The sequence below is a fragment of the Mus musculus genome, chromosome 15, assembly GCF_000001635.26.
Source record: "Mus musculus strain C57BL/6J chromosome 15, GRCm38.p6 C57BL/6J".
Classification (NCBI taxonomy): domain Eukaryota; kingdom Metazoa; phylum Chordata; class Mammalia; order Rodentia; family Muridae; genus Mus; species Mus musculus.
The window spans coordinates 95,082,378-95,105,442 of NC_000081.6; the positions used below are offsets into that span (position 1 = coordinate 95,082,378).

The following is a 23,065-nucleotide window of genomic DNA, read 5'->3' on the forward strand; positions in this document are numbered from 1 at the left end:
TTAGCTATGCTTACTTCCACATAAAGCATCGATCCTTTCCATTTGTCTAAAATCATCATCATCTATGTTTGTTTTCCCCAGAGCCCGTCAAGATCTGAGCTAACCTTCCCTACCTAGTTGGGGTGTCTTGTCTATATTTATTTATGTATATGAACATTTTATAATACGGCTCCCAGATCCTTGAGCAATTGCCAGAGAAACCACTTAAAATATATAACTCATTATAATTTTTAAAACATGGATATTTTGTTTCTCTGAACTTTCTACATTATATAGCTCTAACCTAGCCTAGAATTGATTGCATCATTAAAGTAAGCATTTGGCTTAAAACACTCAGAAGCTGTTCTTTATATTTGGAGGGCCACACATCAATTCACAGGTTTTAAATTGAGACATTTAAAGTTATCATAAAAAATCCAAGCTAGGATATAGGGGACAGAGAAATGTAAACGACTCTGTCCCTAATCTCAGCAAAGTCAAAGATGAGTGGACATCAAATTTGTCATAAATGTGCTGTCTCCTCTTTAATTTTGTTACTACAGTGTAGTCTACCAAGTACTACTTGTGCCTGTCTTGTTGGATTGCTTCCTAAAAGATGCGCTTAGGTCTTAACTACATACTTTACCAGCTCAAAACTATCTGTTCATAAATTAGGAAATACCTACTCAGTTTACCAAACAGTGACCTTTTGACCCCATGTACTTACATGCTTTCTACGTATCCCCAAGTTACCTGGGGAGAGGCATGGGCTGTGCTGACTTAATAAGCCCAGTTTTATTGTTCTGTCAGGAGGAGAGGAACTTTGATGTTAAACAAGATTACTGATACAGCAGGCTGAAATTATTATCATTATTATTATTGTTGTTGTTGTAGTATCTGGCACTCATATTCTTCAATGTCATGGCTAATACTGCCCCACAATGGATATTAAAATGCATTCATAATAGCATGAATATCCAGATATCTGCCACACACACATACATACATATATATACTATATACATATATATGTATATACATATACATATATATATATATATATATATATATATATATACTCTATACACACACACACACACACACACACACACACACACACACACACACATATTACTACTTGACCATATGGTCAAGTAGTAATGCACACCTTGTACAGAGATTCCTACAGAATAGCTATATTCCAGTATCAACTGGCAGCTCCAATGAGCACATACTTAAAAATATTTTAGATGCATTTGAAACATGAGATATTCATTGTGTGTTACCAATATCAACATTGCTGTGGCTTTTTTTTCTCAGCTGGAAAAAAGAGAAAGCACATTTCTTCCCAATTATTGTCAATTTGTGTCTTCAATGAGGGTGATATTTAATGGAGATCCCTTTAAATTACAGATCCAAGGATTCCCTAAACTTCCACAATGTAAAAAAGATAACATTTTCCATTACAGTATCATTTTTAACGATCAATAAGATTCATTAAAATGACAAAATGCAAGAGAGAGGAAGCCTTGCCAGTATCATGCGGTGATTTCTCATTAAAGCAGACAGAGAGTTATTTCAACAAAGAGATTAAGAGAAATAATGCATGGCTTCTGTCCTACCTCCTTGCTGATTTGCATTACGCTAAGTAGTTGAAACAACAGGGGAATGCAAACACACTCACATGATTAATGTGGAAATTCCCAACCTCCAGCTATGGCTGCACGCACTCACCAAGGTGCACTTCGGGAAGGATGGAGAAGCGTTTTCTGTTGGATCTTTGTCTTGTCTTACAGACCTTCATGCAGACCATTTCAGAGATGAAGGTTTTACTCTATGCAAAGTGTTTCTCAAACTGTACAAATTTTTAAGTACAGCTTTTTTCATCAGAAAACCATGTTTTGCCTGGTTTTGTTTTTATTTTTGTTTTTGTTTTTGTTTTTGTTTTTGTTTTCTGCTAACTGGGGATTTTCTGGCTCATTCAACAACATCGAAACTTTGGAGATGTTCATTTCACAATGACTTACCAGAGAGAGAAACCTTGAGGGTTGGGAAGAAACCTTAAGGACTGTGCAGCTAAAGTCTCCTGCTTCACACAAGAACACCAACACACGGGAGACTGAGTTGACACTGCCTGATTTTGGGTTACAGGAGACTACACCTCATAGGGCCAAGGCATTTCTTAAGGGGAACAAAAGAATCCCCAAGTTAACAAAATACTGGCACAGATCAAAGGGTGGATGGTTAGTGACAGATGATCTTGTGTGCAAGTATTCCAATGGAACTAGAGGTCATGTCAGGTGGTTGAAAACAAGAAGAATTGTGAAGGGCAGTATTTTCTACTCTTTCAACATCTCAAGATTCAGCTGATCAGGCATGGCAGGGGTGGAGCAATATTGTTACATCCATAGGAAGTTAGTCTCTGATGTTTGAGGAAGCCTGCCAGACTCCAGTGTCATTCTAGCCTGTTCATCTCCCATTCCCATATGGGCTGTCAACATTGGAGGAGAGGCAAAGGCAACATACGTGTTGTTGGCCTCCAATCTTACTTACATGTAGTAACTTTTCTCAGAGCTATTGATTACCACTGCAAGTGGACAAACTACCCACTGATGATTCACAAAGTATATTTACATGGTGCTACATGGGGTCTACTGTATATCTGGTCCAATGTTATCTGTAGATACCAGTGATCCACAACTCACGATAGTTTATAAAAACTAAAAACTAAGATAAAAATAAAGTGACTTTTAGCATAGAAATGCCTTTGTTACTACCCTTGCATGTCTTTCTGTCCCTTTGGGTTGAAAAAGTCAGGAAAAGAAATTGGCGAAACGATACAACACTACGTTTTTGGCAAATGTTATATATTGCAGACAACTCTCAAATATAACCTCTATTTTACCCTCACATATCCTCTGAGAGAGTTACACTCTCAGATTATTCTCCACTTTACAGACTACATAAACAATGCAACACAAGAATTCTGCCCATGGCGAATAAGTAGAAGGTTTTGTGGGGAGAAGTCGGAATCAGAAAACTAGCTCACTTTTCTCACACTGGAAATAAAATACTGGTGGTTGAGAAAGGCTAAGCCCACTACCCCAAAGGGCATCCTCTATGTCTGATGTCAGGATGAGGCTGGCATCTTCTCCATCCCCATTGCATTCCTCTCACAGATGGTGGGAGATGATGAGACCCAAGTTAGGCAACATATTTTCATCTTCTCCTTCATACTCTTTGCCACATGAGAAATAGCACTAAAGACCCACTGGTATAAGAGCCGCGAGTAAGACTGACCCAGCGCAATTGAACTGGGAGAAAAATAACTCAGACACATACGAGAAGTGTTTGGTCCGTGTCCATTCAGTCCCATATTTACTCTGAATTAATTGGTTTTTTTTCTTTGCTTATTAACATACACAAGGCATGTGTCTATCTGTTGGGAAAGCATCCTCCACTGACCCCATGAGCAGCCCTTTTTTCTTCTCCCCAGTTCAGGTGTGGTGACAACTCTGACTTTTCATAAGCTACTCATCCCAGAAACCAGGGGCTCTTTCTCTTGGGTTTCCCTTCTCATGAGTTTATTTTAAATAGAAGCAAGTCGTATAGACATTTCAGTAAGGTCCACTGAGGTAAAGCTGAGAGGCCTTTGGCTCTGCCACTCACTCTAGCTGTGTAGCATACATAGTTTATAACCAAAGAGTAAGTACAACGTCCACATGAGAGCCCCAGAGAACCTCTGAAATGTGCCCGCTGTTCTGGCAACAGGAGGCGAGTGCCCTTCATACTGGGTGAGACTCTCTTGGCATTCTGCCACTCCACCCGTCTCTCATCCCTCTCCTATCATCCTTTGCCTACCGCATGTCCCACACTTTCCCTTTTGCTTCTCTTGGCTCATCTTTTCTCCAGCAACTCATCCGTTCCAGCATGCTATTCTGTGTGTAGTCCACACACATACCAATTAACTAAAAGAAAACAAACACTTCAGATTTCTTAGCCCCAATTTCTTCCTCAAGGACCGTGTGAGTTGCAGCTTCCTCCAAAGTCCTTCCTACAGAAAATTCTCCTTGTTTTTTATTCCATGTCTGCAAGGTCTCTTGCATTTATAGTTTGTATCCCTCGTTAACGTCTCTCAAATGCAGTCTCTCTTATTATTGTCTGTCATAGCTCGGTCCTGTTTCCACAAGATGATGAATTACCCTTGAAAGGTAGAAGCTTGTATCTCCACCATCTGGTGGTGTTCGCTTTACAGTGTCTAATGCAAGCTGAACAACTGTTTAATGATTCTGTGAATCTTTGATTTTTGTTTTTGCACACTAAATCAGATAATACCTTGGAATGTTGGGAACCATGTTCAGTACATGGCAAATGGCAATTTCTTCTTTAGACAAAGAAATTGTCATTAGCCAGCCAAAGTTTTGATGATAACACTAACAATTGGTGTTTAAAATGACCGAATCATTATCAACAAGGCACGGTGCTTAGTACCTCTACACTCATAAATGTTAACTTCAGGAAATATTGGTTTGTTTATTTGTTTACTTTTCTTCATAGAAGATAATGGGCTTTAAAGAATTTCAGGCAAGTACTGAAATGAAGTAGCAGGTGGGTTTTGGAGCAGGATGGCTCCCAGAAGCTTAACATTATCACAGGATCTAATACTGTGCACACTTATTCTCAACTGTCTCACAGTCACATCACTTTCCCCAAAGCTGCACAATGTACAGAACGCATGATCACGTGAAGAAGGAACTTCATGATGCCCAATACGGTTACCTTCTACTTGGCAATCAATGTGGGCACAGTAGTTAAAATTATGACTAAAACTTCTCTAGTCTGCTCTGGTAATTTTACATTTGCTACCACAAACTCAAGAGAGATTTTAACATTATTATAGAATACCTGATGTTATAGAGGCAGTAAGAAATGCTAACAATTATAATAGAACCTAGGATCCCTGAGAAATTTTCTACATTCTTTCCCTGTGCAGACATATTTCAGTAACACATCACCGACAAGATCATATTTTTATATATGTATCTATGATTTAATTAAATATGTTTATGTGTGTGCACCTGCTGGTGAATGGTGATGCCTATGGAGGTCAGAGACATCGCATTGCACTTGGAACTTGGTTATATAGAGGCATGAGTGTTAGGTGCCAAACTTGGGTCTTTTTTTTTTTAATTAGGTATTTTCCTCATTTACATTTTCAATGCTATCCCAAAGGTCCCCCATACCAACCCCCCCCAATCCCCTACCCACCCACTCCCCCTTTTTGGCCCTGGCGTTCCCCTGTACTGGGACATATAAAGTTTGAAAGTCCAATGGGCCTCTCTTTGCAGTGATGGCCAACTAGGCCATCTTTTGATACATATGCAGCTAAAGACAAGAGCTCCCGGGTACTGGTTAGTTCATATTGTTGTTCCACCTATAGGGTTGCAGTTCCCTATAGCTCCTTGGGTAATTTCTCTAGCTCCTCCATTAGGGGCCGTGTGACCCATCCAATAGCTGACTGTGATCATCCACTTCTGTGTTTGCTAGGCCCCAGCATAGTCTCACAAGAGAGAGCTATAACTGGGTCCTTTCAGCAAAATCTTGCTAGTGTATGCAATGGTGTCAGCATTTGGAAGCGGATTATGGGATGGATCCCTGCATATGGCAGTCACTAGATGGTCCATCCTTTCATCACAGCTCCAAATTTTGTCTCTGTAACTCCTTCTATGGGTGTTTTGTTCCCATTTCTAAGAAAGGGTAAAGTGTCCACACTTTGGTCTTCCTTCTTCTTGAATTTCATGCGTTTGGCAAGTTATATCTTATATCTTGGGTATCCTAAGTTTCTGGGCTAATATCCACTTATCAGTGAGTACATATTGTGTGAGTTCCTTTGTGATTGGGTTACTTCACTCAGGATGATACCCTCCAGGTCCAGGTCCATCCATTTGCCTAGGAATTTCATAAATTCATTTTTTAAATAGCTGAGTAGTATTCCATTGTGTAAATGTACCACATTTTCTGTATCCATTCCTCTGTTGAGGGGCATCTGGGTTCTTTCCAGCTTCTGGCTATTATAAACACGGCTGCTATGAACATAGTGGAGCATGTGTTCTTCTTACCGGTTGGGACATCTTCTGGATATATGCCCAGGAGAGGTATTGCGGGATCCTCCGGTAGTACTATGTCCAATTTTCTGAGGAACCGCCAGACTGATTTCCAGAGTGGTTGTACAAGCTTGCAATCCCACCAACAATGGAGGAGAGTTCCCCTTTCTCCACATCCTCGCCAACATCTGCTGTCACCTGAGTTTTTGATCTTAGCCATTCTAACTGGAGTGAAGTGGAATCTCAGTGTTGTTTTGATTTGCATTTTCCTGATGATTAAGGATGTTGAACATTTTTTCAGGTGTTTCTCTGCCATTCGGTATTCCTCAGGTGAGAATTCTTTGTTCAGCTCTGAGCCCCATTTTTTAATGGGGTTATTTGATTTTCTGGAGTCCACCTTCTTGAGTTCTTTATATATATTGGATATTAGTCCCCTATCCGATTTGGGATAGGTAAAGATCCTTTCCCAATCTGCTGGTGGCCTTTTTGTCTTATTGACCGTGTCTTTTGCTTTGCAGAAGCTTTGCAATTTTATGAGGTCCCATTTATCAATTCTTGATCTTACAGCACAAGCCATTGCTGTTCTATTCAGGAATTTTTCCCCTGTACCCATATCTTCGAGGCTTTTCCCTACTTTCTCCTCTATAACTTTCAGTGTCTCTGGTTTTATGTGGAGTTCCTTAATCCACTTAGATTTGACCTTAGTACAAAGAGATAGAAATGGATCAATTCGCATTCTTCTACATGATAACCGCCAGTTATGCCAGCACCATTTGTTCAAAATGCTGTCTTTTTTCCACTGGATGGTTTTAGCTCCCTTGTCAAAGATCAAGTGACCATAGGTGTGTGGGTTCATCTCTGGGTCTTCAATTATGTTCCATTGGTCTACTTGTCTGTCACTATACCAGTACCATGCAGTTTTGATCACAATTGCTCTGTAGTACAGTTTTAGGTCCGGCATGGTGATTCCACCAGAGGTTCTTTTATTCTTGAGAAGAGTTTTTGCTATCCTCAGTTTTTTGTTATTCCAGATGAATCTGCCATTTGCCCTTTCTAATTCATTGAAGAATTGAGTTGGAATTTTGATGGGGATTGCATTGAATCTGTAGATTGCTTTTGGCAAGATAGCCATTTTTACAATGTTGATCCTGCCAATCCATGAGCATGGGAGATCTTTCCATCTTCTGAGATCTTCTTTAATTTCTTTCTTTAGAGACTTAAAGTTCTTATCATACAGATCTTTCACTTCCTTAGTTAGAGTCACGCCAAGGTATTTTATATTATTTGTGACTATTGAGAAGGGTGTTGTTTCCCTAATTTCTTTCTCAGCCTGTTTATCCTTTGTGTACAGAAAGGCCATTGACTTGTGTGAGTTAATTTTATATCCAGCTACTTCATTGAAGCTGTTTATCAGGCTTAGGAGTTCTCTGGTGGAATTTTTAGGGTCACTTATATATACTATCATATCATCTGCAAAAAGTGATATTTTGACTTCTTCCTTTCCAATTTGTATCCCCTTGATCTCCTTTTGTTGTCTAATTGCTCTGGCTAGGACTTCAAGTACAATGTTGAATAGGTAGGGCGAGAGTGGACAGCTTTGTCTAGTCCCTGATTTTAGTGGGATTGCTTCAAGCTTCTCACCATTTACTTTGATGTTGGCTATTGGTTTGCTGTAGATTGCTTTTATCATGTTTAGGAATGGGCCTTGAATTCCTGATCTTTCCAAGACTTTTATCATGAATGGGTGTTGGATTTTGTCAAATGCTTTCTCAGCATCTAACGAGATGATCATGTGGTTTTTGTCTCTGAGTTTGTTTATATACTGGATTACATTGATGGATTTCCGTATATTAAACCATCCCTGCATCCCTGGGATGAAACCTACTTGGTCAGGATGGATGATTGTTTTGATGTGTTCTTGGATTCGGTTAGCAAGAACTTTATTGAGGATTTTTGCATTGATATTCATAAGGGAAATTGGTCTGAAGTTCTCTATCTTTGTTGGGTCTTTTGTGGTTTAGGTATCAGAGTAATAGTGGCTTCATAGAATGAGTTGGGTAGAATACCTTCTGTTTCTATTTTGTGGAATAGTTTGTGAAGAACTGGAATTAGGTCTTCTTTGAAGGTCTGATAGAACTCTGCACTAAACCCATCTGGTCCTGGGCTTTTTTTGGCTGGGAGACTATTAATAACTGCTTCTATTTCTTTAGGGGATATGGGACTGTTTAGATGGTCAACTTGATCCTGATTCAACTTTGGTACCTGGTATCTGTCCAGAAATTGGTCCATTTCGTCCAGGTTTTCCACTTTTGTTGAGTATAGCCTTTTGTAGAAGGATCTGATGGTGTTTTGGATTTCTTCAGGATCTGTTGTTATGTCTCCCTTTTTATTTCTGATTTTGTTAATTAGGATTTTGTCCCTGTGCCCTCTAGTGAGTCTAGCTAAGGGTTTATCTATCTTGTTGATTTTCTCAAAGAACCAATTCCTCGTTTGGTTAATTCTTTGAATAGTTCTTCTTGTTTCCACTTGGTTGATTTCACCCCTGAGTTTGATTATTTCCTGCCGTCTACTCCTCTTGGGTGAATTTGCTTCCTTTTCTTCTAGGGCTTTTAGGTGTGTTGTCAAGATGCTAATGTGTGCTCTCTCTAGTTTCTTTTTGGAGGCACTCAGAGCTATGAGTTTTCCTCTTAGGAATGCTTTCATTGTGTCCCATAAGTTTGGGTATGTTGTGGCTTCATTTTCATTAAACTCCAAAAAGTCCTTAATTTCTTTCTTTATTCCTTCCTTGACCAAGGTATCATTGAGAAGAGTGTTGTTCAGTTTCCATGTGAATGTTGGCTTTCTATTATTTATTTTGTTATTGAAGATCAGCCTTAGTCCATGGTGATCTGATAGAATGCATGGGACAATTTCAATATTTTTGTATATGTTGAGGCTTGTTTTGAGACCAATTATGTGGTCAATTTTAGAGAAGGTACCATGAGGTGCTGAGAAGAAGGTATATCCTTTTGTTTTAGGATAAAATGTTCTGTAGATATCTGTCAAGTCCATTTGTTTAATCACTTCTGTTAATTTCACTGTGTCCCTGTTTAGTTTCTGTTTCCATGATCTGTCCATTGGTGAAAGTGGTGTGTTGAAGTCTCCCACTATTATTGTGTGAGGTGCAATGTGTGCTTTGTGCTTTACTAAAGTTTCTTTAATGAATGTGGCTGCCCTTGTATTTGGAGCATAGATATTCAGAATTGAGAGTTCCTCTTGGAGGATTTTACCTTTGATGAGTATGAAGTGCCCCTCCTTGTCTTTTTTGATGACTTTGGGTTGGAAGTCAATCTTATCAGATATTAGGACGGCTACTCCAGCTTGTTTCTTCATACCATTTGCTTGGAATATTGTTTTCCAGCCTTTCATTCTGAGGTAGTGTCTATCTTTTTCTCTGAGATGAGTTTCCTGTAAGCAGCAAAATGTTGGGTCTTGTTTGTGTAGCCAGTTTGTTAGTCTATGTCTTTTTATTGGGGAGTTGAGACCATTGATATTAAGAGATATTAAGGAAAAGTAATTGTTGCTTCCTGTTATTTTTGTTGTTAAAGTTGGCATTCTGTTCTTGTGGCTGTCTTCTTTTAGTTTTGTTGAGGGATTATCTTCTTGTTTTTTCTAGGGCGCGGTTCCCGTCCTTGTATTGGTTTTTTTCTGTTATTATCCTTTGAAGGGCTGGATTCGTGGAGAGATAATGCATGAATTTGGTTTTGTCGTGGAATACTTTGGTTTCTCCATCTATGGTAATTGAGAGTTTGGCTGGGTATAGTAGCCTGGGCTGGAATTTGTGTTTTCTTAGTGTCTGTATAACATCTGTCCAGGCTCTTCTGGCTTTCATAGTCTCTGGTGAAAAATCTGGTGTAATTCTGATAGGCTTGCCTTTATATATTACTTGACCTTTTTCCCTTACTGCTTTATAATTCTATCTTTATTTAGTGCACTTGATGTTCTGATTATTATGTGTCGGGAGGATTTCTTTTCTGGTCCAGTCTATTTGGAGTTCTGTAGGCTTCTTGTATGTTCATGGGCATCTCTTTCTTTAGATTTGGGAAGTTTTCTTCAATAATTTTGTTGAAGATGTTTGCTGGTCCTTTGAGTTGAAAATCATCATTCTCATCCACTCCTATTAGCCGTAGGTTTGGTCTTCTCATTGTGTCCTGGATTTCCTGGATGTTTTGAGTTAGGATCTTTTTTGCATTTTGTATTATCTTTGATTGTTGTACCGATGTTCTCTATGGAATCTTCTGCACCTGAGATTCTCTCTTCCATCTCTTGTATTCTGTTGCTGATGCTGGCATCTATGGTTCCAGATTTCTTTCCTAGGGTTTCTATCTCCAGCGTTGCCTCACTTTGGGTTTTCTTTATTGTGTCTACTTCCCGTTTTAGGTCATGTATGGTTTTGTTCATGTCCATCACCTGTTTGAATGTGTTTTCCTGTTTTTCTTTAAGGACTTGTAACTCTTTAGCAGTGTTCTCATGTATTTCTTTAAGTGAGTTATTAAATTCCTTCTTTATGTCCTCTACCATAACCATGAGATATGCTTTTAAATCCAGGTCTACCTTTTCAGGTGTGTTAGGGTGCCCTGGCCTGGGCGAAGTGGGCGTTCTTGGTTCTGATGATGGTGAGTGGTCCTGGTTTCTGTTAGTAGGATTCTTACGTTTACCTTTCGCCATCTGGCAATCTCTGGAGTTAGTTGTTATAGTTGTCTTTGTTTAGAGATTGTTCCTCTGTTGATTTTGTTACCCTCTATCAGCAGACGTGGGAGATTAGCTCTCTCCTCTGAGTTTCAGTGGTCAGAGCAGTCTCTGCAGGCAAGCTCTCCTCTTTCAGGGAAGGTGCACAGTTATCTGGTGTTTGGACCTCCTCCTGGCTGAAGATGAAGGCCCAAAACAGGATCTTTCCCAGAAGCTGTGTTGCTTTGGCCAGGAAGGTTGCCGGTTGTCTGGAGCTGAAGATGGCGCCGCCTCAGAAGCTCTGTGGCTCTCGCCTGCCCCAGAAACGGCTGGCCTCTGTATTCCACACCCTCACCCATGCAGCCTGCCCTCCGCGGAGTCCCGGAGCCAAGGAGGCTCCTGCCGGGGCCTGAGGCACAAACCTCTTGGGCTGGGCGGACCCCTGTGCTCTCACCAGGAAGGTGGCCAGTTGTCTGGAGCCGAAGATGGCGCCGCCTCAGCCAAACTTGGGTCTTAATGACTGAGCTGCCTCTCTGGTTCATATGTAATATTTTACATACTAAGAGGAAATCATAGTAGTAGTAGTTACATTCTCCCTAGGTGACATCTTCCAGTAGTGTCTTAGCTTTGGCTGTGTGTTTAATAAGTATGCTAACTCTTGAGATGAATGCTCAAGGGTTATAGATCTGAATCATACTGGCTAATGGCTTAATCAATGGGTCTCCAACCAACAGGGGTGTGAATTCAATGGCCGTGCTACTGTGTGTCCCATTGCGAGATGATTTATTTCTTCCCCAGACCTAATTATAAAACAGAAAGAAATAGTCAATCATATATTGGCCTTCCTTAAAATTTTCATTAGAACTGTTTTCCACCACTAATTAAACTATTCTTGAAAAGAACCCAAGACCAACTTTGAATCTCACTGTGGTGCATACAAAACAAAGAGATCAAATCATATTAACAGTAAATTTCAAGTTACTCGGAGACCTACTGTTTGCAGTTTGAATCATTTTACTTTGTCAATTCGCTTTTTGTAGCACTGTCCTTTCCATAAAAAAAAAAAAAAAAAATCAACAGCTCTAATTCTTCAATAATTGATACTATTGAACTTATCTTTATTTTAATGGGGAAAGCTGGATTGCAGTCTTATCAGCATTTGATTAATTCAGTATTTCCTTTTAAATGCAGGTAAATGGTTTAACTACGGAATTATCTTTCTCGTCTTGATTTTGGACCTGAATATGTGGAAGAACCAGATATTTTACAAACCTCATGAATATGGACAGTATATTGGCCCAGGGCAGAAGATATACACAGTGAAAGACTCTGAAAGTTTAAAGGATTTAAATAGAACCAAGCTATCCTGGGAATGGCGGTCCAATCACACTAATCCTCAGACTAATAAAACCTACGTTGAAGGTGACATGTTCTTACACAGCAGGTTCATAGGGGCTAGCCTAGATGTCAAGTGTCTGGCTTTTGTTCCAAGTTTGATAGCTTTTGTGTGGTTTGGATTCTTCATTTGGTTCTTTGGACGGTTTCTGAAAAATGAGCAAGGGATGGAGAATCAAGATAAAACTTATACTCGCATGAAAAGGAAATCCCCCTCGGAACACAGCAAAGATATGGGAATCACCCGAGAAAACACCCAGGTCTCTGTGGAAGATCCTCTGAATGACCCTGCCTTGGTTTGTATCAGGTCTGACTTTAACGAGATAGTCTACAAGTCCTCCCATCTGACTTCAGAAAACTTGAGCTTACATCTGAAGGAATCTACCAGTGAGGTGGAGGCTGAGCAAGAGCCGGCAGCCTCTCAAAGGATGAGGACGAACTAGAATCTCTTAGACGGAGATAGCACAAAGAGCAACCTTGAGTGTAACTTTAAAACCGTAGTCTTTCATTTTGTAAATGTCAGGTTTACATAGCGTTAGGTAAAGAAATACAAACTATGCCACAACGGTGCTCAACATGCTTTTTCTAGACTCATTGTTTTCTATTTGTATTATGATACACGTGCCTATTGTATGTTTGTTTAATGGTCCTCTAGAGATTGCTTTTCCCAACCGCACAAGCTATTTACTGACTTTACAGCAAGGTAGATTAGCCGATTACCCATGTATCTGATGTCCAACCATAGCGGTGCCTTGAGACATTAAACTGTTTTTTAACTGTACCAGACATGAAGTGTAGAATGGTTCTCCAGTCTATTTCACATGGGATTTTTTTTTTTATACAATTATTTTGACTTACACTTGATGTCTGAGCAGAAAACAAGACAGAGCTGATTTGTGGTTGTAGAAAGTTCTCTTGGTTCACTGTTTAGCAGTGAAGTGACTTTGATGCGGGACTGCAGAGAAGCATAGAGATTGCCTTTTTAAATTTTATTGGCTGGCAACCGAATATAAATATAAATGTAAAATCCAGTCAGCGGAGGGCTGCAATGCACCATGGGTCACTGCTCACGAAATGTGACTTTCTCCAACCACTAATTGCAACTAGATGATAATACCTAATTATGTTTTCCTAATTAAAGTTAAATTGCTGCCTGATTAATAGTCTTGCCCTTTTCCTTTGGGAACAAAGGTTAAGAGAAACAGTTGGGTGAGCTCTCAAATGTATTGGCATTTCCACAATGTCCTGGACCACCAAGGAATTGAAGTCGTAATCATGTGAAGCCGGCACAGCCCACTGTCTACAATATTGTACATTTTTTGCTGTAAATACGGTTCTGGACCGTGAAAATAGAAAACCTTACGGCCATGTTGACCAAGGGAATTCTGAAATCATTCACCGAAACCTCATGTGGTAGAAAATGCTGTACAAGGGTCTCTTTAATGTCTTCTGTGTATGTGCATTTCTTTTCTGTTTGGGTTTCTTTTTTTTTAAAGATGTAAACATCGCACCTTAATAAATAAGAATTATATGCCAGTAATTGTGTGATGTAGGTTTTGTTTTGCCCGTTTGTCTGTTTCCCCACCCCAAAGGATTCAATCATGTCCTAGCTTAACAAAAACCTATTCAAATGGATTTTTAAGAGCTTAATTCTAGGCAAGGTAACAAATTGTATACCCCTAAATTGCTTCTAATTTTATTTCTTGAGCAGCAGTTACATGTTTCTTGAGGAGCTGAAGGGAGATCATTTTTAAAGGAAATGATTTATTTTTCTGTCATATACTGGTGTTGCTGCATTTCTTTCTTTCTTTCTTTCTTTCTTTTAAAGCTCTCTTGTTTTGATCTGCTTTTGAGCATGCAACTTGGCAAATTTAAAGTGCAGAATGGAACTATACATTTATCTGTCACTTGAGAGCCAGCCTTAATAAACATCTTGCTATAATTGTTTACCAAGCAGTTGGAACCATACCCCTGCTGTTTCTTATGCCTTTAATAGCCATGCATGGTGCACTTAAAATCATAAATACCTCTGGCATTGAAAATACAAGGACAAGCTAACTATAGGATCCACTGACAGCTCTGGCCAAAGAAATGCTATTCTGACATGAGTAATACCTACCCACATACGCACAGCCTACAGAACTGAATTCTTAGCTGTGGGACAAGCAAATCATGCTACCTGGGGCCATATTTTTATTAATTCTGAAAAATTATTTTCTCATAAGAAAACTGATTTTAAAGGTAGATGTTTATTATTCATATGGATACTTTCTGAACCTGTCATTAGAGACTTTTGATGTGGGTATTAGAGGAGACCTGTTTAATGGGTTGATCAAGTTAGCAGAAATGAGATAGACAAAAAAAATTAATAAGCCTTAAAAGCATGATGCTTCTGAGTTTTTATGAAGTTTCAAGAAAGACTGTTGGTTACAAAAATATATATTTCATATTTAGATAAATTCAGTACTGAATGGAGTAATCTGCAGGGATGGTGTCTTCATAATTGAGCAAGATCTGAAGCTACTGAGGCCATAACCACCCAGCTGCGTATCCTGGAGCTTGTCTTTCATCTACACAGAGGCCCCTCCTTCCTTCCCTACACCTTTTAGATATTATGTCTACAAAGTAAGGACTATGAAGTGAAAGGAACTCAAAATTAAAATTCCACCTCTCCCCATCTAGTCCTGGATCCTGAGCTAGGCGGCAGCGATGACTCCATGGAATGTTTGGAACACCAAATAGACTGCTCTTAATTAGGAGTGTGAAAAAGAGACGCACGTAAGCAAACACAAAAATTGGAAGAGTTAAACTAAATATTTAAAAACATCAACTGATAGTTCTGAAAGTGTAAAAACGGTAACACCTTGATTGTAGTGGTACTTAAGGACTGCAGACAATTGTGTTCCTACTGTTCTGTAATTACACTCTTTTCTGTGCAGGGAAGAATTTGGACTAATTTGACACAATGTAACATATTTATAGAGCATTCATTAGTAATTTAATTAGAAAATTAAATAAGCACTATGAATTTAGACCTGATAACATACACTTAGAAACAACCCTCACCGTCACATGGCAATTTGTATTTACAAAGCCAGAGCTAGCCACTCATCTTCTCTCCATGGTGGCTACTTATGGTGTTCCTTTGCCATTGAGGGCCTAAGATCAGCACTGACTGACTAGGGCTGTTAAGAATGATTTCTTCTCTCTTCTCCCTGTGGGCCAATCAATTCTCACAGTGTCCGGTTTCATGTCTAATGTGTGGAAGCTCTCCAAGCACTTAGTAGGAAAGGCAGGAGTGGGATCAACCTGCTTCATGTTACCCGGGGGGCTCATAAGCCTTCCAGTGCACTCTCTGACTGCCCTCTTGGTCACCAAAATGACCCAATATAAAATATGAAATAGACAATGGCAGTAAATAACTTTTAGTGGATAACCCCTTGATGCCGACTTGATTATTCAAGACCCCAGAACACCACCATTGTTTATTGTTTATCTATCCTCCCTTAGAACTGGTCACTATTTTTAAGACAACTGCTGGCCTTGCAACTTCCTAGGAGATTTTGCAGTGATGTTCTTGCTGAGTCAATAGCCCAACTCACTGTTCTGTCTGGCCTGATTTCCTCCAGCTTTGTCTCAAAGAACGTGCCTGTGGTGTGTGAGCCAGCTGTACTTGCGAACAAGCAAGGGCGTCTCAGACTTGCAGATGATACACTGTCATTCCCCTGGCTGGTGCTGACGTTGGCCTGTAAAAATATACCAGACAAAGGGTTGGGCAGATTGGAAATTGGTACATATACAGATCAAGCTCCTGAGGTTTTGGTTTGCTGCAGTCGATGCATCTTGGAATGACCCTATCTTCTGAACAACCAAAGAGCTTGTTGAGGATGAGCAGGAAGCGGTGGAAACTCACAACAGAAAGAGAAGGAGAGGCAGATGGTGGAGACCCAAGGCCCGTTTTACTATGCACAAGCTTTAAAACTATAAGGAGGGATGAAGGGCTTTTAAAAGGAACTTCATCATTCACATCTTGTGAGTCCAGTCCTCTGGCAGGGTAGGTAAGGTAGATAAGAAAGATGTGTCCAGTCCAAAGGGTTACATAAGTGGTTGGCTGTTTTTTGTTTTTTTTTTCTTGAGTGGGCCTAGTGTTGAAGTCGTTTTATGTCTGCCCATAGACATATCTGCCCTGGGTACTATCTGGGAGGGGAGAAAGCAAAGCTAGGGACCACATGTCAAAGGTAAGTAGGCCAAGTTGGTATACAGTACGAGATGAGAAAGACAAGGAGTAGAAACTCAACACTTCTGAAAGGCTAAGGGAAAAACACAGACGTCACTGGCCAGTGTGTCACTATCAGTGGCCACTGGGATTTCAATCCCTCCGGAGCACCAGTGGAATAAGAAACAGAATTATGGTAACAATTTTGTAGGAGATCCCCGCCTTTGTAGAGTTATTACTCCCACCCAAACCTTCCCTCAATTGTCAGGCAAATGATGCCATCATTCTGAATATTTTCTAAATGCGAATTAATTATCTTATTTAGTTCTCAAATTAACCATCACCGTAGGAGGTAAACAGGGTTAATTACACTCTACAATGAATTTGAGGATCAGGGATGTTTTGTTGAGATGCCCAAGATCACAAATCTAGTCAAATGCTCAGTCAGGATTTGAAACAGATGTCTCTGATGCCCAAATGCTCTAATTTTCCCATTACAGTAGTTTCTATAAACACACACACACACACACACACACACACACACACGGAAACTATTTGTTTCCAACACGATCTCTGATGGATGACTTAGGGATAGTTACAGAAACACAAGATGCTTGGTTTCTGGCTATTACAACTCAAGAACCGAAGTTAAGTATTTAACAGGAGTTCCTGCAGCCTGCTGGGATGCAATTTACAAGCTCAGTCACATGATTGAAACAGACAGGGAAGAATTAAATGGAAGCCACCGTGAGTTCATTGCCAGGTGTTTTAAGTGCAGTCATAAAACCACAACACAAATTGGTACCAGCACAATGCCTACCTCCGGAATTGGTTTCGTTGAAGCTTTCACTGTTCTAGAGGAGGGTAGACATAGGAGAAATAAATCATTTTGAACATTTAAACACAGCAAACAAACAAAGAAACAAACAAAAAAAACCCATTTAACTAATTACTAGTTCTAGGAAACATAATTTGAATGCGAGCTCTGGCTCTTAACAGTATTTCCCAATGACCACTTAAAGTGATTATTTTAACACTGGAGATGAAGATGCTGCCCTGGGCACCTGGTGCTTTGTCCTCATGGAAGAATGGTGGCACCTCACAGGGTTTTGAAGAAGATCAGTAAGACTGTGATTGTGACAGAGTCCGGTGAGGAGCAGCGAGTCTTGCAGGATGCAGGGGGTGGGGCTGGAGTAAAGACCGCCAGCTCCCTGCAGGGCCAGCCCTCAGTAGAACCATTAGGCTTCCCTGCTTCTGCTTCTCACCTGCAGCCCCAGGAGAGGAAGCCATGGAAGACCAGTAGGCTGTTTGCTCCTAAGTTCCCCTCTCACCACCTTGCTTTGAACGCTACAAACTGAAATCTAAACCTTTTCCACTTTTTACGGAAGTTTAGATCTCTTAGCTTAAAGCAAGTGGCTATGTTCTCTGAAATTCTCTGAAATCAATGGCTGTAATCCTTCAGAGCTGCGGGGCCAGACAGAACTCTCCAGCATTTCCTAAGATTCTGAATCATTCATTGCCTTCCTTCTGCGACTGCTTTCCAAGATTCTCTTCTGGGGACTTTCTCATCTTGTCAGTAAGCCGCCTCCTTTCACGAATCCTGAAGTGTACGGGCTGTGTCTGTAGCATTTAAAGAGATGATACAAACACCTGAGCCCGGCCCTTTAGTTCTTTCTGCTGTATTTTCATGCTGCCTAGGTAACCATTTCTGAGTCAGAATGTCACCCCAGTCTTGAATGTCTTGAAAGAACTCACCCTAAATCCCATGGAATCAGGGCACTATTTCCAGGAAACTGTATGGTGCTTTGTAGAATAAATAACATTGTAATTCAGGATCATGGTTTCCCAATATAGCTTACAGATGTACTCGCTTTGACTCCTTTACCCATATTGTCCAAATGACCTTGAGCCAAGAACAGTAGAAAAGATCTATACCTAAAAAGTTACTCTAGGATGATTTTATATAATTTGAGAGAGAGAGAGAATAACGGTCAAATCAGGAAAAGCACAAATCCACAACTATTAGATTTTTTTTATAGCCATAAAATTACCTTGGAACAAATTAGATTCTTCAATTTGTGAATAAACAGTGCGTAAAATATGCCAGCAAATTGAGATGACCTAGCATTCCTTTCCCAAACAGAATTCAAATGGAAAGATGTTATCTGGTACTTTCATTGACTGGTCTATTCATATCATTGTATTGGCCATTGATTGTTTCTGCCTTGTAAGAAGCTCATCAGTTTCCCTAGGATAGATGCAGCTGGCCTTGATTGGCCTTCCCAACCCTCAACAAAATCACTTTTGTTCCTACTTCATAACTGTAATTTCCTACTGTTATGAATCATAATGTCAATATCTATGTTTTCTGATGGTCCTAGCTGTCCCCTGGAAAAGTATCATTTGACCACCCAATGGGTTCTAGACCCACAGGTTGAGAACCACTGTTTTAGAAGGAAGGAAAGGTTGTGTCCTCACTGGACACATTTTTTCCCCCAGCAGTTTTCAGTTATATCGATTCACATACAAATGACACAGTGACTCCATAGACCAGACTGGTCAATAAGGTCAAGATGACAAACATGTTTACAGGTTCTCTGGAAAGCCAAAACTGAAAAGCACACACCCACCAGAGGCGTTCAAACCCAAATGGACTGATTATCTCTGTGCTCTGACAACTGGTAACTCAGGATTCTTTTACCAGCCTATTTACATGTTAGAGACATCAATTATTCCTCCCATCTGAAAGACATGGTTCTTGTAATCAATTGCTCTGAGTTAATGTTTAGAATTATTCATGAAAGACCTATATTTTAATGGCCTTTGATGAGTACCAGCAGTGGCATCCATTAATCTGATTAGTTTTATATGGGCTGGAAGAGAAACCTGGCACACAGCCTTGAGTGAATCAATAGTATAGGGTCTGAGCATATGCACTCAAGCCAGCCTTACCATTGTGTGGCCTGGCAGGGCATTGACTGCAGAGAAGAGCCAAGTGTGGTGAGGACACAGCTTGTGTCCTGTAGTTCTGCCTCTTGCACATGTGCCTTTACTTGCCTCAAGCTGTGACTATTAGAAATTTTCCTATTCAACCTGACCCCTAGCTCCATGCCCTACTGTCCTTTGAAATGATAGTAGACACAGCTGAGATGCATTTTTACTTTTTTCTTTAATATAAGGGCTTTGCTATGTCATAGTGCAAACCTCAAAACTTGAGTGTAAACCTGAACATTAAGGACAACGGGAGCCAGGGCCAAGGTGCTGATTTTCCTGTCACATATATCAATTCAAGAGAGTCAAGTAGTGTCTGCATGAGAGAGACAAATCGTCTCTTTACCCAAGAGACCCAGTAAAAGAGAAGGTGTTGCCACTGACACACAAGAGTCATCAACATATTGTCATAGCTAGAGAGAGCTGTCCAGTTTTAAGCAGAAAGCATACCCCTGGGAGAGACCAAAGAAGACCCAAGGATAACCAAGACTTTGGTGTTTGGGGACTAAGTGTGTTTTGTGACAGACCAATCCTTTCGACTGTCTATCAGAAGGTATTGGGGCTGGGGAAGCAGCAGAAATTGAATAACAAGATGACCCAGGCTTGATTCAAGTCCTTCTCACTAAGCATACCATATAAAGCAAAGGAGCACATGGTGCCTATCTCACATTCAAGCGAGAGGAGCCAGTTAGTGAGGAAAGACCTCACTGCTGACAGCAGGGCTCCTGAGTTATGACTGAACAGACCATGAATGCCAGAAACTGTGCCAGAAAAATTTTAAGGTGGTAACGATTGCCTTTGCTTTTATAGCTGGCTGTTTCTGAAAGGGCTATAGAATGAATAGTGCAGTAGTTAACTTTCTGGATCTATCAAACGCTGATAATAAGGTTCATTGTTTTGTAGATTCCAACCCAACCTCTGGCTGATCAAAATCCTCTGGAGCTCTGAAGGCATTGCTAAATGATAATGAGCGGCATAAAGCATTTGGTAGAGCCAGATGCTCTCTCTCATCTTGAGGCAAGAAAGCAAAGGTGGGAAGGAGGAGGGGCTTAGGATCCACAAGCCCCTTGACAATCAAGCCCTCAATGATCTGCAGACCTTCCTCTAGGTCAGTGCTTCTCAACCTGTGGGTTGGACGTCCTATTTATATATCATAGTTGTATATTTGTATTTGTCCTGGTTTGTATATCATTTATCTTACACATCAGACGTTGACATTATGATTTATAATAGTAGCAAACTTACAGTTATGAATTAGCAATGAAATAATTTTATGGCTGGTGGTTACCACAACATGAGGAACTGTATTAAAGAGTTGCAGCATTAGGAAGGTTGAGAACCACTTTTTCTAGACCCTATCTCTGAAGGGAGCCGTCTCTTCCCAAGAGTGCCACATTGGGCATAAGGCTTTTAACATCAGAAACTTTGAGGATATTCTATATCCAGACCATTGTGGGTTTCATTGTGGTTTGTAGACTTTCTTAAACATACAATTCAGTGATGGTAGGTGTGGTTATTTATAGTTCTTATGAGACTCCCTACTCTATGTCTGGTGCCCATCTTGAGGCGCTGAGCTGGGGTGTGGGTATGGGAGGGGTGGGGCTGGCATCATGTCCACACTGAACAGGTTGACGATTTTGCATTTTTTAGGATAATGCGAGATCTCTAAGAAAATTAAGTAGGAAAAGAGTTCACTCTATGTATCATATTTTAAAAATCAGATGGCATCAGACAGTATATAGTCTGCACTGAACATGTTGGTAATTTTGCATTTCTTTGGATGACGGGAAATCACTGAGAAATTTTAGGGAGGAAAAGAGTTCATTCTATGTACCATATTTTTAAAACCAGGCTAACAGTGTATTGCCATTAACATTCAATCAGTACAGTAAAATGATTAATACAATTTAGTCTTGACTTTAAAATTTTAGGCTCCTCACACAGAACTGAACACAATTACTGCATGCATGCAGGAGGACAGTAAACCACACTGACTCCATTGTGAGAGGCATTCTGGTTTACTGTGCTTGCTACCAGCATCTGGGCAATGGACAGGCGATTGGAATGTGCAGTTAAAGAACCCCCAGAAGAGGCTGATATAACTCAGATCTTTATAAAAACTACCAATTAATTTCAAAGTTCTCAACTTATATAACAAAATGCAATATTACATGGAAAATTTTCCCAAGCTTGGAGTTGAAATCAAGAAGATCTCTGTAGGCTTCTTACATAATGCACAAAAGTAGCAATTCTAACCCACACTGTTTATGTAATTGCTGTCTCTACAAATAGTTCTTCTAAAAGAACAACATCAACATCAAACCTCTTCATACCTGGTGGCTGAACTGGAGATCCACTGCCCAGATCCCTCATACAAAGTGTGCCCATCTGTAGGGGATAGAGTGGCTTCAGCATTTGCCTCTGCTGGAGAAAGTTCAATTGTCTAGGAGCACAACCTTTCTGGAGCAACACATGCCTTGTAACTGAGCTATGACCCAAGATCAGAAGAGCCACTGGATGACTGAGCCCCAGAGCAATGCCCAGAGGATAGCCATTTTCGAAGGATGAAGACAAGAGGCTAAGAATATCACTTAAAAGTAGACAGTACACAGACAACCTAACACTCATCCTGATAACAACTGTTGTGGGTGATGTAGTAGTTTTGCCACAATGATAGTTCTCTGAGGACGAATGCCCACCATGCAAATGGATGCAGAAAGCCTGGCCTAGGGCAGTGGGAAGTTACAACTGCAGGACACAATCAGTGCTTCTTGATGCTGCATAAACACCAGACAACAGGAAGTCTCATTGTAACTCTACTCCTGGCAAAGACAGCATGGCTCTAAGAGGGCTTGAACACTGCAAAGATAAATGAGATAGATATATAGAAGCAAAATCAATAAGAAGCTACTAGTTCTAGCTAACCTAGAGGTTTGAGGCAGAGGACTCAGTTTCAAGGCTGTTGTTCTCACAGATCATAAGCCTCCACTGTTCAGTTTCTAGACCTCAAGTCATTCTGAAACACTGAGCCTACTGACAAGAGAGAAAACTGGGCTCGCAGCAGGAACTATATGGAAACCAGCAAGGTACATATCATAGTAACAGTTGTGTTAGTATTACTTTTTAACAGACCAGTGGCCCTTTGTTGAGGTAAGGAGAATTCTGGGACTCTCTAAAGACTACTGACAAGTGATTCAGGTAGTGACTCCTGGTACCTTATGTTTTCTTGTTAGAGTGGATAATATTCAAGAGCTATGCTATAAATGGAGTCTTGCTTGAAGTCTGATCTCGTAAGCCCATTGGCCCTAAGGGCTAGGCAGGCCCTGTGCTCTTTTCTCTATCTCTGAGTGTATAATTGGGATTGACAAATTTGACAAGTGTCTTAGGGTTTTATTGCTATGAACAGACACCATGACCAAGGCAACTCTTATAAAGGACAACATTTAATTGGAACTGGCTCACAGATTCGGAAGTTCAGTCCACTATCATCATGGCAGGAAGCATGGCAGCATCCAGGCAGACATGATGCTGGAGGAGCTGAGAGTTCTCCATCTCACTCCCAAGGCAAACAGAAGACTGGCTTCTGCAAAGCCCACCACCACAGAGATACACTTCCTCCAACAAGGCCATACCTCTTAATAGTGCCACTCCCTGGACCAAGCATATTCAAACC

The 23,065-nt window shown here is 40.4% G+C and overlaps 1 protein-coding gene and 1 long non-coding RNA gene across 2 annotated transcripts in view; one reads left to right on the forward strand and one right to left on the reverse strand.

Moving 5' to 3' along the window:
• The window catches only part of Tmem117 (transmembrane protein 117), a 466,913-nt gene extending 453,193 nt beyond the window's left edge, over positions 1-13,720 (forward strand). Inside the window, exon 8 of the mRNA NM_178789.4 lies at positions 11,982-13,720. Coding sequence (NP_848904.1) covers positions 11,982-12,628 — 647 coding nt within the window. The 3' untranslated portion in view covers positions 12,629-13,720. The remainder of the gene's footprint in view (positions 1-11,981) is intronic.
• Positions 13,721-15,244: 1,524 nt separating this feature from the next.
• Positions 15,245-23,065, reverse strand: part of LOC100043315 (uncharacterized) — a 51,697-nt gene continuing 43,876 nt past the window's right edge. Inside the window, exon 3 of the long non-coding RNA NR_015482.1 lies at positions 15,245-15,931. This is a non-coding gene — a long non-coding RNA (uncharacterized LOC100043315). The remainder of the gene's footprint in view (positions 15,932-23,065) is intronic.